Raw genomic sequence first — 18,023 nt, 5'->3', positions numbered from 1 at the left:
TGAGACTTCATCTCAAAAACAAACAAACAAAACACACACACACACACGCAAAACCCAAAGAACAAACAAAAATAAGAACGTTTGTGATTTACAGGAGGAGGTCAAAATATCAACATTAACAGGAGTGGAGAAGAACTTGATTTCGGCCCTTATGAATGACTATGCGGGGTTCAAGACTTAGTGGAGGAAGTAACAGCAGATGTGATGGAAATAGTAAGAGAACTAGAATTAGGAGTGAAGCCTGAAGATGGGACTGAATTGCTGCAATCTCATGATTAAACTTCAATGGATGATGAGTTGTTTCTTATGGATGAGCAAATAAAGTGGTTTCTTGCGATGAAATCTACTTCTGGTGAAGATGCTGTGAACTTTTGAAATGACAACAAAAGATTTAGAATGTTACATAAATTTAGTTGATAAAGCAGTTGCAGGGTTTGAGAGGATTGACTGCAATTTTGAAAGAAATTCTACTGTTAGTAAAATGCTATCAACCAGCATCTTATGCTACAGTGAAAGCTTTCAGGAAAGGAAGAATCAATTGATGCAGCAAACTTCATTTTTGTCTTATTTTCAGAAATTGCTGCAGCCACCCCAACCCTTAACAAGCATCACCCTGATCAGTCAACAGCCATCACCATCCAGGCAAGACTCTCCACCAGCAAAGCGATTGCAACTTGCTGAAAGCTCAGATGATCATTATAATTTTTTTTAGCAATAACTTTAGTATGAATTGGGAAACAAAAAAATGGTGTGACTTACTTTATTGCAATATTTGCTTTATTGTGGTGGTGTGGATCCAAACCTGCAGTATCTTCAAGGTATGCCTGGATGGCTATACCAACGATGCATCTGGAACTGGGGAAATAGCCGTAGGATGGGATCAGGGACCTGATGGTCTAACTTCTCTGGCTCCAATCTTGCTTTTTCTGTGGAAAATATGGTCATTCTCAAATGCCTCCCAGATATTTCTGGAAGTCCTCATAGACCCTTCTTCACATGTACTCCTGAAACTATATGGCATCTGCCATTTTTTTTTCTTTGTTCTTGCTCTCTGGGATGATTATGCCCCACAACCCTGGCCATTGTTGCTACTGCTAAGTCAGGTTGTGGCTGCTGTTGTCTACAAGGGCACACAACCCCTGCTTAAGGCCAAGGGTGCCATCTTTGTTCACAGCTGAAAATGTGACACAACTTACAATCTCATTGTCTGGCCACTGGAGACTGGTGAAATAGCTCTTTTAGATTTTGCTGAGGAGGGGCTGAGTAACAGTCAAGAATGTGCTCTGAATCACCTTTCCCCTCTAATGATGCCTATATTCCATCAACAAAGCATGTGCAACTCAACCTCAACCCTTCCTGTCTTCAGGTGAATTCTTTCTCAAGAAGGCTGTTTCCTGCCAGTCAGCTAGACCTGTGCTACTCACAACGTGGTCCACAGACTGGGCTGTTGTGCACACTGTTTGCTAGCAAGATAAGTACAGAAATGCCAGTTCTAAGTGTTGAAAAACTTACAACAATTTGACATAGTAACTTTATGCCTGTTGAATCTGATAATAATAAACTGGGATTGTGATATTTGTATTTTTTTCTTGATTTTTCTAAAAATTTATTGAATTTTATGAAATCTCAGTCTGTGATAGATTATAAATTAAAAAAAAAAAGAAAGAAAATAAGATCCTTTGCAATAGATGGTTTAAGAAACTCTGCTTGACATCATGGTCAGACAGCCTGAATTCATAGAGAGCAGACCGTAGGCTCAGCCTGGCACTCTGCTGTGTAGTATACTTGGCTAGGAAGAGTCTGGTAGAAACATGGATTTGCTGCAGTGGATCTGAAGTAGTGGAGAGGGAAGGAAGTAGAACTGACCTTCTCCTTACAGTAGTTCTCTTGCTTTCTGCCTGAAACAGGGACACAGCATAATGCCCTGACCTGCATGCCAAGCCCTTGTGAGAAATAAGGAGAGAGGAACCCACTCTCTTGCATGCCATGTGGTTGGGAAAAGAAGGGTCCTGCCCCACCGAGTTCTCTGATGTCCAGGTGTTCTGGCATAGGGGGAAGGTTTCCCCCAGAAACAGTACAGATGTTCCTTGACTTATGATGGGGTTCCATTCCAATAAGCTCATTTTAAGTCAAAGATATCATAAGGAGAAAATGCATTTAATACCCCAATAGACCCATTGTGAAGTTGAACAATCCTAAATCAAATCATCGTAAGTCAGGGACCATCTGTATTAGCCTTCCCTCACCATGTTGGTGTCACCATTTGTCCAGAGAAAACTGCTCCTGTGGGCCAGGATTTTCCCAGAGGGAATTCTGAGAATAACTGCGAATACTTTGTCTTAATGATAAGCTCATACCTGTTAGCAGACAGGGTATAATGCAGATAGCCCACTCTCTTTTCTCCCATATTCCCCTGCTCTGATCTGCCGTTGGCACAAAACATCCTCCCTCTTTCTGGACTTGGAGAAATAGCTGAGGAACCCTCAGGCTCCACTTGGGAGTTAGAATCATTTCTTTGCAGGACTGCTGAGGGCAGGCAAAACACCTAGTCTAGTACTAGTTACATAGCAGGTACATGTTAGCTCACCCTTTTCATGTCAAAACCCTCCAACAAATTGTTGTATCCCCTGCTGAAGCACCTGCTCCATCAGATAGATAGCTTTGTGTACTTCTCTTACAGTAATGATCTTATTTACTGCTATATATTGTCATACGTATATATATATATACACGCACATATATATATATATATATATATATATATATATATATATATATGTTTATTGTTTTCTCCATATTCAACTAAGAACTCCTTGAGGCCTTGGACTATTTCTTCAACTTCCAATCCTTTGTGGTTAATAGTCTAACTGAAGTGAATTCTTCATTGCTATTTATGATATTAATCAGTTGTATATTTCTTTCAAGTTACAAATATTAAAAATAAATTTTAATAGCAAAATGGTACATGCACAGCAAAATCACACTTTTTAATAAACAAAGCCAAAGAATATAAATAAACAGGTTATGTTTTATAAAAGGTAAACATAGTAAAACACAATATTACCCACCCAAAGAAACACATTTGTTTCTAAGAAAACAAACATAAAACTATACATATCCGTGAGTATTCATTTGTAACTTCTGTTTTGTTTTGTTTTGTTTGTTTGTTTTTTGGGGACGGAGTCTGACTCTGTCACCCAGGCTAGAGTGCAGCGCCGCGATCTTGGTTCACAGCAACCTCCACCTCCCGGGTTCAAGCAATTCTCCTGCCTCAGCCTCCTGAGTAGCTGGGATTACAGGCGCCTGCCACCATGCCCAGCTAATTTTTGTATTTTTAGTAAAGACAAGGTTTCATCATGTTGGCCAGGCTGGTGTTGAACTCCTGACCTCAAGTGATCTGCTTGTCTTGGCCTACCAAAGTCCTGGGATTACAGGCATGAGCCGCCGCTCCTGGCCAGTAACTTCTTACTTTACAAACAACACAATACATTTTAACTTGACATTTGCTTTATCCTATATAATACAAACATAACAAAATACATTTAAAATGTTGTTGAAATATACAAAAATTTAATGTAATTTTTGCGTCTGAGATGTTTAAATAAGAAACTTCTTTAATCAGGTATCCCTTTGGACTGCAAGAGCAGTTTATATCATAGCTTTGCAGCATAATCTTTTTACTCTCAGGCTCTTCAAGCATTTTTATCTTCTTTGAAACTTCTATCTAAACAAAAATAGTATTAAAAAAGATAACAGAAGGGGTTAGATTCTGCCAATGAACTGTGGACATCAGTATCTCATTCTTCTATTTGTCTCCTTATTCTAGTTTGAAAAAGCTTTGGAACACATTATTACCTATCATTATTACATATTTCTTGTAGCTTTAGTGTTACTCCCCCAACTGGAAATAGAAGTTGCTCTTTAATAAGGCCCGGGGTGCTTAGGGAGCAATGCGAGATTTTTCTTATATCTCTTGGGCCAACCCTATACAACTAATTCTGGGAAAGGGATTGTTATAATACACTGTCCTTGAAAAGTTTCTTTCAGTCCATTTGGAGAAATGTTGGATAAAGATAACTTAGTGCTTACAAGTGCTCTATTATTAGTAGTATAATAACAATAATTATTATTAAACTAAAAGTTATCTATTACTTTATCACCCTTTCTCAATTTATGTTTTCTCACTCTCTAAAACATTTACCCCAACAGGGTGAAAATAAGGGTTTAAAAATTGTACCTTCATTTACCTTTATTATACTACCTAATCGCCCATAGGACATCTAGCTCTCACAGTTTTGTCATTAGAAGCAAAGGACCTGCCAAATTTCTGAACCTTTTAAAAAGAGAAAATAAATGCCACAAGCATTTTCTATTTTAGTTTTGGAAATGTTCTTTTTTTTTGTATAAAGAGGGAAAAATTAAAAAAAAAAACCTCTCCCCTGAAAATATTTGATGTTTTCTATCTGAATATAAATCCTGCGGAAGTCATCTAAGCCTCCAAGTATCTGTTTCCTTCTTGGTTAATAGCACAACCTGGATGTCAGACAGGCTGACCATGACTCACAGTGGGACTCTAGGCAACTAGTGTCAATAGGCTTGGGGACCACAATGAGTGAAAACAAAAACCTTTCCTCTTCCATTGTGTGTTCTAAGAGTGAGCAGACCTAAGAGTTGTGGTTTAAGCACTTTCTATCAGAATGGTGATTGCTTCAGTGTTCTCAAGGAGATGGCAACATCATGGAAGGGCAGCAACGTGAGTCAGCAACGTGGTATATGGGTCCCAATCAGCATCTGCTTCTGATTTGTTTTTGAAAGAAAATCCTTAGTCGGTTTTCATTTGAAGCCTGCTGCAAATCACAGCGTCAGGGAAACATTCCACCTTGCTCCTGGGCCAGAGCATTCCTTGGCAAGAAAGATCTATTTAAAGATGAACGACCGAGATCGGATCGTGCCTTCCCCTTGGTTGAGCTGTTTTCTTATTTGTGACTGTAATAAAGTACACACACGTGTATCCATTATTGAGTGATTGTAATGAACCCTGGCTTCTAACAAATATTAAATAAGACATGTTGATTAGTAAGGATGTCATACAACTCTAAGTTAATTATCATGTGCTCACCCCCAACTATAAGCTAATTATCATGTGTCCAGAAAAATTTTCTGTATTTTTTTTAGGACACATATTGTAAAGTGATTGCTAAAACATGTACAAATTGGGAATTGGTCTAATACTTACAGTAATCTATAAAATGCAATACTATTCAATGAGTTAAAAGGAAGATATAGATCTAAAATTAATAATATGGAAAAATGTTCATAATATATTGCTAAGTGAAGTGAGCAAATATAGAACACTGGCAAGTGATTTGTTTTGTTTGGAGTTTGTATATTATCAATAAAGATGCTATGAACATTATTGTAACATTTTTTAGTGGATACATGCACTCATTTCTCTTAGATATACCTAAGCATGAAAATGCTGAATTATAGTGTAGGTATATGTATAGTTTTAAAAAAACTGCCAAGCAATTTTTCAAAGTAGCCGTACACATTTTCATTCCCTCTAGCAATGTAGGAGAGTTCTAGTTCCTTCGCATTCATGCTAATACTTGATATTGACAGTCTTCATTGTATCCGTTCTGAAGGGTGTGTAGTGGTACATCATTGTGGTTTTTACTTCTAGCAAGTGATTAAATTTTGCTTTTAAATATTTATGTGTAAAGAGAGAAGTCTAAAAGTGTGTATACTTGATATATTTTTCTATAATTCTTGTATAATGATTTTGTGTTACTTTGATAATTAAAAATAGAAACAATAAGAAATTAATTCATATCTGAGCAAAGGTTTCACAAGACAAATTATCCCTCACTGAATAATAAATACATTGGAAGAATTTAAAAATGAATGGTATACTTATTTGAATTTCAAACTGAAAACATAACTGAAAGCAAAAGTCTCAGTATCTAGAAAGGAATTTTCATATATATCAGACAATTTTGCAAAAAATAATTAAGAAAAATATTTTGTTTGAAATCATCTGGCCGGGCATGGTGCTTCACACCTGTCATCCCAGCACTTTGGGAGGCTGAGGCTGGTGGATCACTTGAGGTGAGAAGTTCGAGACCACCCTGGCCAAAATGGTGAAACCCCTTCTCTACTAAAAATACAAACATTAACCAGGCGTGGTGGCAGGCTTCTATAATCCCAGCTATTCAGGAGGCTGAGACATGAAAGTCACTTGAACTCAAGAGGCAGAAGTTGCACTGAGCCAAGATCACACCACTGCACTCCAGCCTGGGCAACAGAACGAGACTCTGTCTCAAAAAAAAAAAAAAAAAATAGAAAAAAAGAAATCATCAAAGTTTTCAAGATGGTATTTATAGGAAATTTTAGTCAGCTTTAAGGACAAGTTCTTGGCTAAGAACTCACTAACTTGCAAGCACATGAAAAACAAGTAGAAGATTGGTGAAGTTTTATAAGTACTCACTCAGTCTTCTCCTCGGGAGATATACAGAGAGCAGACAAAATAAATCAGCTTTTGTCCTTGACCTGCACAAAGTGATGCTTACACTGGAAACTAAGCTAAGTGCCTCTGGCAAACTTTCTTCTCTAACAATTTAAAAGGCTTTTCAACTAGAGAAGTATGTCAGCTTTCCTCTGTCAGACCTTCTGGTTCTAAATGTCCCCCTCCAGACAAAACTGAACTAACTGACACACCTTATAGGAAGTCTGATAGGTGGTTATTAGGCTAAGGCTCTACATCTAAGACCCAAATATGGCTTAATTCTTTCTTTTTTACGATCCTGTCTCCATCTCTTCTCATGTCCCAGAAGAATTAACAGACTGTTCCGCAAGCCTGGAAGTAGACACCCAGACATCTCTTTGATTCTTGGGTCTAGTCTGACTCTTTTGATAGAAATATGTTTGAAATCATCAACATGTTATTTCTCAAGACTCGACATCTGAAGGCTTAAAAATTCTCACCAATTTCCAGCGTAATATCTTGATCCACTCATCAGCTTCTACTCCGGTCTTTGCACAGAGATAAAATGTCCTGAATGGAAATACCAAACTAATAGGACAAAAGAAAGAACATAAGATATTGCAGATCATTAGCTATATATATATTATATATATAAAATATATATATAATATATAATATATAATATAATATATTATATATATATGTATTAGTTGAACACTAATTAGAGTATTGCAAGGGAAAAAAGAATTGATAAAGGATGCAGGTAACTACCTTGAAGTCCTGGTATATATGCACCTATTCCTGCCAGCAAACTGCAGAAATGTTAAGGAAGTTGTAGATTCATATTATTATTCCAAGTCAGATGTATATACTCGAATAAGACTTTGAAGAAGAAAGAAACATGTTCAGGACACCCCTAGATCCTTTTGTGGTTCATGTCTTAGGTTAACTCTAACACTTATGTATTTATTCAGCTGATCTCTCAAAGATCTCTCAAAAACTTGTGCTATGATCCAAAGAATAGGCAAGACAGAGAAGTTTGCTAAAAAGAACTCATTTGTGTTAGCTTGCTTCAACAAGGATAACTCTGCCTTCTGTGGTTGTGGGCAATTTCAACTATTGGGACAATAAAAAGAGACAATAAAACTAAATTAGTTATTTCTCCCATCTCTGGCCAAGAGTCAGTCTCTGCTGCAGGGAATAAGAACTTTCCTACTGGCACAAAATACTTTTCCTAAATGTATAGTAATTTTTCATTTGACTGTGTCTGATTACCTAGTTAAAATTATGTAAGCGATAAGGTCAGCCCTAAATTACATACTGAACATACTTCCTGTACTTACAGTTGAGATGCAAAAATACCAAAAATCTTTTTTCTTTTTGTGAAAAAGCCTTCAGAAGGGTTTCTATATCTTAAAGCCTAAGCAGTGTATTTTGTTGATACCAGCAATTAAAGTTGAATAGGTAAGAGGTAAGTCTCTGTGCATAGAAGCTAATACCTGGATGTGAGGTCTAGTGGAGAGTGAGTGGGCAGTGGTGGGGAGGGAGTGATACAGTGCATATACTCGAAAACTGGTTTCTGTCATTGTCATTGTTTGGTACTCCCTATGGGAGACATTATTAACTGTCTATTAATACAGATAATTATCCCTTTCTTTTGCTAACAGAACCCCAAGCAATAAATCCTAATTTGTTTAAGCCAATTATGATCAGCTGCTGGGGATGGCCATGGCACCCGGTCTCATAGGGGAGTTTCTGGAGAAACATTGGTTTTCCTGATAAAAAAGGGACAGACACGGGTGATATCATCCCTACATCTTTCTTTGTACTTTGTTGAAAATATGAGACCTACAGGTGTAGTAGACACTCAAATCCTGAAGTAGCCAGCATGAGAAAAGGCCAGGAGAACAGTAGAGACCCTGGACCTGACCTTGTCACCATAGCTGCTTGCCTCCTGATTTTTGGATATATGAGAAAAATAAAGCTCTGCTAGCTCACAGGGCATGTCTATGCAAATTTTAAAAAGACACCCATTCTCAGTTGATATTATAGAATTAACATTAATTTCTTCAGGTGTAATAATGATACTGTAGTCCTATATGTGATATTTTATTCTTAGGAGACACATACTAAAGTCTTTAGGAATAAAGTGCCATGATGTCTGCAACTTACTTTCAATTGGTTCAGGAAAAAAAAAAAAGTGGATAGACTAGGATGAAGCAAATATGGTAAGATATATTAATAACTGCTATGGAGGGTATGCAAATGTATGTCTTTCAACTTGTGTATGCTTGAAAAACTTTAAAATAAAAGGTAGTGGGAAATAAGACATTCCTTTCTCAAGACTCTTCTCCCAGTTAGAACATTTTTATAACATACTGATTATGTTAGAACAAAATATTTTTGTGCCATTTGCCAGAAATTGTCATAACAATACAAATCACCTATCATTAGAGTCAACAAAGTTATAAATAAAATGAGGGAGAAAGCCTCAAAGAAATTAAATTGTCTAAGATGTGAATGGCATCCTCTATGTGAGTCATACTTCTCCAGTACGCAACATAAGCTGAGCTGACCTGCCTGTTTGTTTAAGCTACTTTAAATGAGGTGTTATGTCACACTCAGCTGAAAACACTCCTTACATGCAGGCATGCCCCTCAGATCTGAACTTTGTAGACATTAAGATATACAGCTTTCTATTCCTTAGCCAAAATAAGTGTCTGGCAAGAAGACATTAAAAAACGTTTTCTTTATAAAACAACTTACCAAAAACAGTTTACCCTTTCTTGTGAATAATCGAATTGTACAGCTGAACATTCTGTTAGGTCTAGGATCCGAATTGGTTCTGGTGACTAAATAAAATAAAAAGCAACGTATGTCATCATTAAAAAAAAAAAAAACAGACAAATCTGTCCCTCACTTATTCCCCTCACAAGTCTTCCACTATGTGCAATTGTCAAATTTCCTTTCACTAACAGGACTGACAATAGAAAAGCCCTACCAAGGGAAGTCCTTGGTTTTGGAATGAGCCTTTCATAAAACTGGGCATTAAGTTACTACCTTTATCAATTTACTGATGAAGATGGATTTTAACACATGGAAGAGAGGTATATTTTTCTCTCATTTTTTAAAACTTCTACTTTCTTAGAAATGTTATATAAGAAAAGTGAGAAAAAATAATTTTAAATTGGCTTAATGAAATGGGCATGGGAAATGGAGAAACTGTATTTTTAATAAAGGGACAAATTGCTGCAAAGAGACAGTTAATAAATAGTGGCAAGAGAATAATTACATTGTCCTAAACAGAGGGAATTACGTGCCCTGGGGAACTATGGTTTAGCCAATCCAAGAAAGCAATTTCTGGGACATACATCTCATCTTTGCAAAATAACTCTGCTGATTTCAGGAATCAAGAATTCATATCTCCAATCATTTATTAGGTATTTCAGGTGGATATAAAAATAATTTCAGAGATTTTAAAGACCTAAGTTTCTTTCATCTAGAGAATTGATTTTTAAAGGAAAAATATATTATCATGTTTCTCACCATCTGGTCTTTGAAGTATTTCAGTTCATTCCTGTGCAGAGTAAACCATCTTGTTTTCCAGGTCTGAGAAAAACACACACACACACAAACACACAGACACACAAAGTTTTGAATACAGGAATGTAATATTTGAACCAGATGATTTACTTTCATTTTAAAAGTATCTAAAAAATTAAATACTATAACCCTGAAAAAATTCTTTTGTGTCATTTCTGAGAAAAAAGTTTCAAAATATCTATAAAAATTAAAATAATTTCATGCATTAAGCTCATAATGAAGGCAGATATATCATTAGTATATTTTTAAATACAAAAAGAATTAGTCTATCATAAATATTCAATGTGACTTATAACAAACCACTACAATTTCCATTTTATTAACTCTATAATAAAGATAAATATTGTTCTTCGAGTACCTAATATGGACGATATACTATCATTGGAGGCTTTATATATTATATCCAATCCTCACACAACAGTGCCAGTATTATTATTCTTGTCTTACAAACAACAAAACTGAGGTTTAGGAACCCTGACTCACGTGATATTCTAAACCTTGCCTAAGAACTCCAAGGTATCAGTGGTAAAAACCATCATTGCCCGCTGTTACCTTCTTATATACAAACAGCATCCTACTCTATCCTGGGTGTCAATGTGCCCAGTTAAAAGAAGTAACAGAGGATTTAAACATAAATATGCTATGAATATGAATACTCTCTGTCCTCAGGGAGCATTCGATCTAGAAGGGACACAAATAATGAAATTATTTAGGCTAATTCCAAGCATGCCAGTGTCTGTGAGAGGTTAAATACCGTGACTCTTAAAACGAGAAGGAGCAGACACATTCCATGAAGGTCTTCTTGGCACATTGAGATGAAACAAAGGAATTCTAAAGATACAGTCTCATAAATGGGGAACATTTGGATACTCTGAACTTGTAAGAGCTTAAATTGTGTTGTTCTTTGGATTTTATAACATAGTTTCAGTAGCATCAGTGATGTTTTTGGCCTATCCTTAAAGAAACATTTTATACAATTTTGACTTCTTCCTTGTTTTAGAAAAAGAACGAAAGATGTTCTAGAGTAAACTTGCTATCTTCATCCTCAATCATTCCATTATGAGGACTATGTTTTACTGACTTTTAACTGCAGGCTACACCTATGCAGGGCTTTGTCAAAGAACAGTCAAGTCATTTTCCAGAATTTTGACTAATGAGCCATAAAAATGAACTCTTGAGTCAGGTGAATATTACAAATGGGTTAAAATGAGCAGGCAATTATGCTTCCAAGAAAAACTATCAAGATGAGAATTGAGTCTACATGACGTGTTCTCTTTTTCTGTGGCTGGCATGAGCAAAACCACACTTCCTTACCTTGACCAGGCCTCCCTGTTTGGTGAGGTAACCTTCTTTGGTGCCCAGCTGAAAAAGAAAAGCACTGAGTGAAGACCAGAACTGTCACAACAGGACGTTTGTCCTTCCTTTCATGTCCTATTTTTAAATGAAGAATGTTTGCTTTTGATCTTTAAATTACTGTCTATCATTTTTCACCTAGGCACTTGAAAAGCTTCCATGTGTTGTGAGAGATTGTTTTCAGACTGGATCTACTGGCATTATTCTGTAGCTCCTAACTCCAGTTAGCAATTTGCAAACAATAAACGACATTGTTTCACTTATAAAAGTCTGTGTTTGTCAAGGTGTGTCATGTGAAATCCAGCTGTTTGGATTGTTACAGGGTTATTAGCACATAAACACGCACACATCTACTGTCAATACGTTCGGGAGACTGGATTAAAAAAACTAAAAGGATGTTTTTACTTCAGGGCTTCCCAGAGTCTGTATTATGCTAATATACTTTGTAAATTTTTAAGAGGGAACCTTAGAAATAGCATTTTTACTATTTATTTTATCACATAATCCTCCTCCCCACCCCCACACTCTCTTGAGATCCATGTTCCAAAAAACAGACTGTCAGGAGTGTAGATTTATTTACACCTGATTTACCCAAAATGAATCTGAAATAAGAATGAGCCAGTTCTTTTAACTCATGTTGTCATTAATTCAAACGTAAAAATAATAGCACACACTTAGCTAACACCTACGAAATATAAGGAAGGGTGGAGAATTGTGTGAACAGAAATTTGCATAAGACAAGTAGCTTAACATCAAGAAATTTATCATTTCATAAATTCCACAAGAAATTCAATTCGTGGTAGAATATTTTGTTCAAATGTGATGTCATCATATGTCTTAGTAAGAAACAAAATTAACAAAAATTGGGAAGTGATTTGGTTGACACCAAGGTTCTTTCTATGGTAATTTCCAGAATATTTTTTTCCGAGGTGAATTTTCCCAACCAAATAAAAAGAGGAACAACCATCTCTACCACAATAAAAAGAGTTAAAGCAGGAAATAAGCAAACACTTCTTTTAAAATCTTATGATATAAAAGTAAGGATAAACTACCTAAATGTTCACTTAAATAATATTAATCAATATTGGTGAATTTGATATCTCATAATTGGTGTGATTTATTTTGACATTAAATAAATTGAATTGACTCAATTGAATTCAGGTGTTATAGGAATGGCAAAAAGTAATTATTTTGGGCTGTTGCAGGTTAAAATCTGTAGAGGCAAAATAACTAGGAGTAAATTGTTGTATAAAAGATCCTGATAGAATTATTTACTAAAATCAAGCTAGGGAATAATCCATCTTACCTCCACCCAAACAATGTACTATAAGTGTAGTATTCTTCTAAGGTTTTGATAGGTAAGCCAAAGGCTGCATGGGAAAGCAATGAGACTATTAATTTCATTCAGGGTCTCCAGATGTAAGAAAGTAAATAATTATAGAGCACATTTATCTTTAAAAATCTATGAACTGTAACAGAAAAGCTGTTTATAAGAGCCCCCATTGGGGTACCATCTAAATGTTCAAAAACAAAGGACTGTCCTTCCTGCCATCCTACTACCTACTTGCCTGCCAGCCTTAAATGAAGTCAGTAGCCAACACAGTTCAGGTGAAGCGAGGCAGGCATTGATGTGTGTGTGGAGGGCTTTCAAGCACCTTAGTACAGGGTGGTGGAGCCCAAGTAGGGCACAGGGAGCCTCTGTGTGGACATTGGCAGTGACAGTGGCAGCAGCAGCTGTGTGCGAGGCATTGAAGCCTGGCAGGGTGTGGAGGGCTTCTGCCTGAAGGGGTGGAGGTGGCAGCTACTGCACAGTTTCAGAGCCAAGTTGGGTTAGGTGGACATCTGTAGTGAGGGTGGGAGCAGCAGTGGCCTGGAACTGGGCATTGAAGCATGACTGGGTGGTTGGAGTGTCGGGGTAAGGGTTGAGTAGTAGAAACAGCAATGGGAGATTGCTTATATTCAATTGATCATCACATAAGTGTACTGAGGATGATAAGATCCATATTTTCTCACTGTGGGAGAAGGGAAAACACTAGAATGAACTTTGTGGTATTGGAAGTATTATTGTGAACTCATGGATCGATGAATGAATCGACAGATAAATACAGATGTAAAAGTATATATGTGTACATATGTATATACATACATATTTTCCCAGCTCTGCTCACTGAGTGGGCTGGGAGAGTGACATCCTGATAACAATAAGCACATAGTACCTAGATGTCGATTTCTAAAGTACTATTCTGTGGAAAAAGAGCAGAGTTTCTTGGAGAAATAGCTGGTTCTAGAGCTGGGTACAAAGAAAGAACAAGATAAGTCTGGATCATCTTGCTATTCAGAAAGTAAGAAAGTTCTTAAAAGAATTTTGAGGCCAGGCCAGGCACAGAGGCTCACAACTATAATCCCAGCACTTTGGGAGGCTGAAGCATGAGGATTGCTTGCACCCAGGAGTTCGATACCAGCCTAGTTAAAATGGTGAAACCTTGACTCTACAAAAAAAAAATAAAAAAATGAAAATACAAATATTAGCCGGGAGTGGTGGTACACACCTGTAGTCCCTGCTACTCAGGAGGCTGAGGAGGGAGAGTCACCTGAACCCAGGAGGTCGAGGCTTCATGAGCCGTGATCACACCACTGCACTCCAGCCTGGGAGACAGAGTGACGGAGTGACACACTGTCTCAAAAAAAAAAATTTTTTTTTGAGGTCATATGAACACAGACACCACTTGAAAGGGCTCTTTCCCCGACTGGCCATATCAAGGAAATTTTGAAGGATCAAAATAAATAATGATAGTCATGATTATAAACATTTGATATAAAAATGATTGAAAATTTTGAAGAATAAAAAGCTTTTCCTTACAGTAGAATGACAACCAATGAATGTAAAAAGGAATAAGAAAATCAGAGAGTCACCGTTTGGTAACAATCACAGCGATGATTAAAACAGCCAAGACACATCACTAAATGCTAAAATTGGCAAGTAAAAATTTAATAAGTAACAGAATATTCTTATAGTCTCAAGTAACCTCACCCCAAATATTTTTTAATAACAAAGGGAATATGGTGACTTTAGAGTGAAGAAACCTGGCAGACACCACTTAAGTAATCAAACACACCATTATGAGACAGATTGCAATTGTGTTCCATCTGAGAAGACACAGTGAGAAGCACAAACAAAGCATCACTTTTGTGGTGTTTGTACCCAACATGAAAAAACCTGTATCTAATCATGATTCAATATCATATAAACCAAAGTTGGGAAACTGTTTACAAAATAACTGGTCTTTAATTTCAGATGTGTCAAAGTCACGAAATTAAGGAAAAACTGAGGAAGTGTTCCAAAGTGAAGAATATTCCAGAGACAGGACAGATAAGTGCAACTTGTGCTTGAGGACTGGATCTTTTACTCTGAAGGACCTTACTGAGAAAACTAGTGAAGCTTGAATGAGATCTGTGGATGAAACAGTGGCACAGCCTCAATGTTAATTTTCTAGTTTGAAAGGCTCTATCTGGTCACGCAGGCAAATGCCCTTATTTTTGGAAATACACACTGAAATATTCAGGGTGATGGGGCATCATGTAGGCAATTTACTCTCAAACGACTTGGGGAAAACCAAGTTCTGTGTACTATTCTAGCAATTATTCTGTAACTTTGACATTATTTCAAATAAAAAAGCATGTTAAAACATAATAGCGGATTAACTGAATAAATTGATATACTCAAATAATGGAATATTATGGAATTTGTTTAATGGTGTTCCAGAAAACTAAGTAATTACATGAAAAAAATTTTAAATATATAGTTAATTAAACAAGAATATTACAACTCTACAATGAAGAGCTCATTATTTTATGTGTGTGTGTGTGTGTATATATATATATATACATATACTTTTTTTTTCAAGTAAAAGACTGAAATGATAAACAACAAAATGTTAAACCTGAGAAGAGTTTCAAAAACAAAATACTGGAAAAGGGCAACATGCAAGGAAAGTGTCCAAGAAGAGGAACTATAAAATGTGTCAAAGATTACAGAATAAAGACAGAAAGATGTTGCCGAAGCTAAGGAAACAGAATTTTTAGAAGGAGGGAGTTGTTAAAAACGTCATATACCACAAAAGGGAAGCTAAGGAAACTAACATTTTAGATAGGACCTATTATGTCAGGAACTTGAACTATATTAATCTCAATCTCTACCAAGCCAACTAATTGGTATTTCTCATTTAACATGTCCAAAATAGAGCTCTTCTTTCTCATCCCCTCAACCCACCCCTCCTGCAGAGTTAGCCTTCTCAGTAAATAGCAGGGCTTCTCTGCCATGACTCTGCTACTCTTTCTTTCGTGTATCACATTCAATCCATCTGCAAGAATTTTTTTAAACAAGCTCAGAAGGTAAAGAATTCTCATGTTATGTACAAAAGGTACTACTGAGATTTTGGGCAAGATAATTCTCTACCACTCTTTGAAGAATAGTTAGCCCCTGATCACTGTTGGGAAATAATTCTCCATGGGTCTCTTGTCAAGGTTCCAAATGTCTTATGAGCAAGGCATTAACAGTTCTTTGCTGCAAACTGATATTTAAAGTATGCTTATACAAGCAGCCTTGGAATAAAGAAATATTTCCCTTCAGAACAAAAGACATGTCTACTGATCATTAGAAAAGATTTGGGTTCCCAAGGTTCAGGGTTCCTCACCTGTAGGGCAACCCACTGTGGATATCACCTGGCCCTTTCAATATTGCCCTTTGGGAACTTCGGCTCAGCACAGGGAACTAGCACAAATACTGATATCCTGGCGTTGCTCTTCCTGTGAATAGCAAACTATTTTTCAACTCTTACCCAGAAGTCTTGTATCATCCATCAGCATCCATGAAACTGCAGCAGGCTAACTTGTTAGCTTGCAAGCAGAGTAAAGTCAGACTCTTCATGGCTCTTGACACTCACGCATGATAGTAGTGCCGCAAAGCAATGCACCAACAGAAACACTCATATTTCTAAATGCTCAGCTGGGAGGTGCTGCTCTTTGAAAACTCCATTGCCTTATGTGATCTGACCCCTCATTACCTAAATAATCTCACCTTCTACAACTTTTCCTCTAGCTCACTTCATCCCGTAATTCTGACCTTTCTAGCCTTTGAAGCACCTCAATTTTGTTCCCACTCCAGGGCCTTTGTACTGTTTCCTCTGCCTGCAGCACTCTTTCCACATCTTGACATGAGTCACTCCTTCCCTTCAGTGAAATCTCTTACTAATGGTTCCTCCTCACAGAGGCCTCCCTTGCTTCCCTCTTCTCCCCTTATCCTACTTTTTCTTTTCATGATGTATTACTGTCTGGTATCAGATTACTGCATTGAGTATTGTCTGTGATCTTCACTAGAATGTGAGCTCAGTGAGGGGAGGGGGACCTTTGTCAAAATTACTGCCAAACTCCCAGTGCTTAAAACAGTTCTGAGTGTATTGGAAGCACTTTAAAAAAAAAAAGTTTGTTTAATAAATGAATTAATTAAATTTAATCCTATCATGGGAACTCAATGCTATGTTGTTTATAAGACATAAATAGCAATTTCCCCAAATGCAGTTACTAAAAGATGTTAAACAGTTATACACAGTCATCTGCATTTCTGGGCAGTGGGGCATCTTTCACTTTTGCTTCAAACAAGAAGTTCTTTTAATTCTCTTCCTCCACTGCTAGACCTTGAGCAAGAACTACACCCCAAAAAGAAAATGCAGAAGTTTGAAAACCCTCAGGGCTCTCAGGCTGGAGATGGAGGTGCAGCATCATGTAGCCATTTGGGGTAGCAAATGAAGGCTTAGAACTTGTGTTCAATAAGGGACAAGAGCATTCTGATCAGAACAGAACTCTTTCCCCAGCAGCTATACTGGTCCAGTCACCAATGATTCCCCAATGAGAAGTAATGAGAAACATTTCAGATCCTCTAGGAAACCTTTACAGTTTTTTTTTCCATAGTGATGTACAATCAACTTCATAAGCTTGTCATTATATAGTGTGAGTTCAAGTCATTGTCAGCCAATCACTCACCACTATTTTAAAAACTCCATTTTAAAAGAGGTGAATCCATCTGATAGCTGCAGTGAGCAAAGAAGGTAAGTAACAAGGTTTCCAGAATGTGCTTTAAAGAGGTTTATTTCTGCATAAGGATACTATATCTTCTGCTCACACCAATCTCACAAATTAGGTATTATCTGCATTTTATTGCTGATAAAGAACACACTTAATAGGACATGGTTTGTTTGACCTTGAGTGGAGATCTTTAGGGGAAGTAAGCAGAGGAGAATGTGAAGTTAAACTAACAGTGCAAATGAAAGAGATGTTGAAGTGACTGGTGATCTATATTAAGGGTAAGGGTGGGTAAAGAGGAAATTATGAAGGGACTGGTCAACTGGAAAACAAGAATTGGTTGCAGAGTAGATCTTGATTTGTTCTTTGCTCTTTTCTGCCTTTGGACTATTTATTGTCTTGCACTCCTAACTTTCTCAAGTTCTGAGTTCTTGATGCCTTCTCCCCTACTTCTAACAAAGCCAAAATAACTTTCTCAGTCAATTTTCAGGATTTTTATTTCTGA

At 36.8% G+C, this 18,023-nt stretch overlaps 1 protein-coding gene across 2 annotated transcripts in view; it reads right to left on the bottom strand.

Moving 5' to 3' along the window:
• The window catches only part of DAPP1 (dual adaptor of phosphotyrosine and 3-phosphoinositides 1), a 56,193-nt gene continuing 38,170 nt past the window's right edge, over window positions 1–18,023 (bottom strand). Inside the window, exons 5-10 of one of the 2 annotated variants that reach the window (XR_002943551.3) lie at window positions 11,402–11,449; window positions 10,031–10,093; window positions 9,251–9,336; window positions 6,985–7,072; window positions 760–926; window positions 1–368 (exon numbers count right to left, since the gene is read on the bottom strand). Coding sequence is in view for 1 of the 2 variants with exons in the window: in XM_517361.7 (XP_517361.2) it covers window positions 4,918–4,986; window positions 6,985–7,072; window positions 9,251–9,336; window positions 10,031–10,093; window positions 11,402–11,449 (354 nt within the window). In the remaining variant the exon portion in view is untranslated. Of the gene's footprint in view, window positions 369–759; window positions 927–2,914; window positions 4,987–6,984; window positions 7,073–9,250; window positions 9,337–10,030; window positions 10,094–11,401; window positions 11,450–18,023 lie in introns of those variants that run through there. The other variant, XM_517361.7, reaches the window with a different exon arrangement.

The sequence above is a fragment of the Pan troglodytes genome, chromosome 3, assembly GCF_028858775.2.
Source record: "Pan troglodytes isolate AG18354 chromosome 3, NHGRI_mPanTro3-v2.0_pri, whole genome shotgun sequence".
NCBI classification, from domain to species: domain Eukaryota; kingdom Metazoa; phylum Chordata; class Mammalia; order Primates; family Hominidae; genus Pan; species Pan troglodytes.
This window is presented reverse-complemented; position numbering and strand designations above follow the sequence as displayed.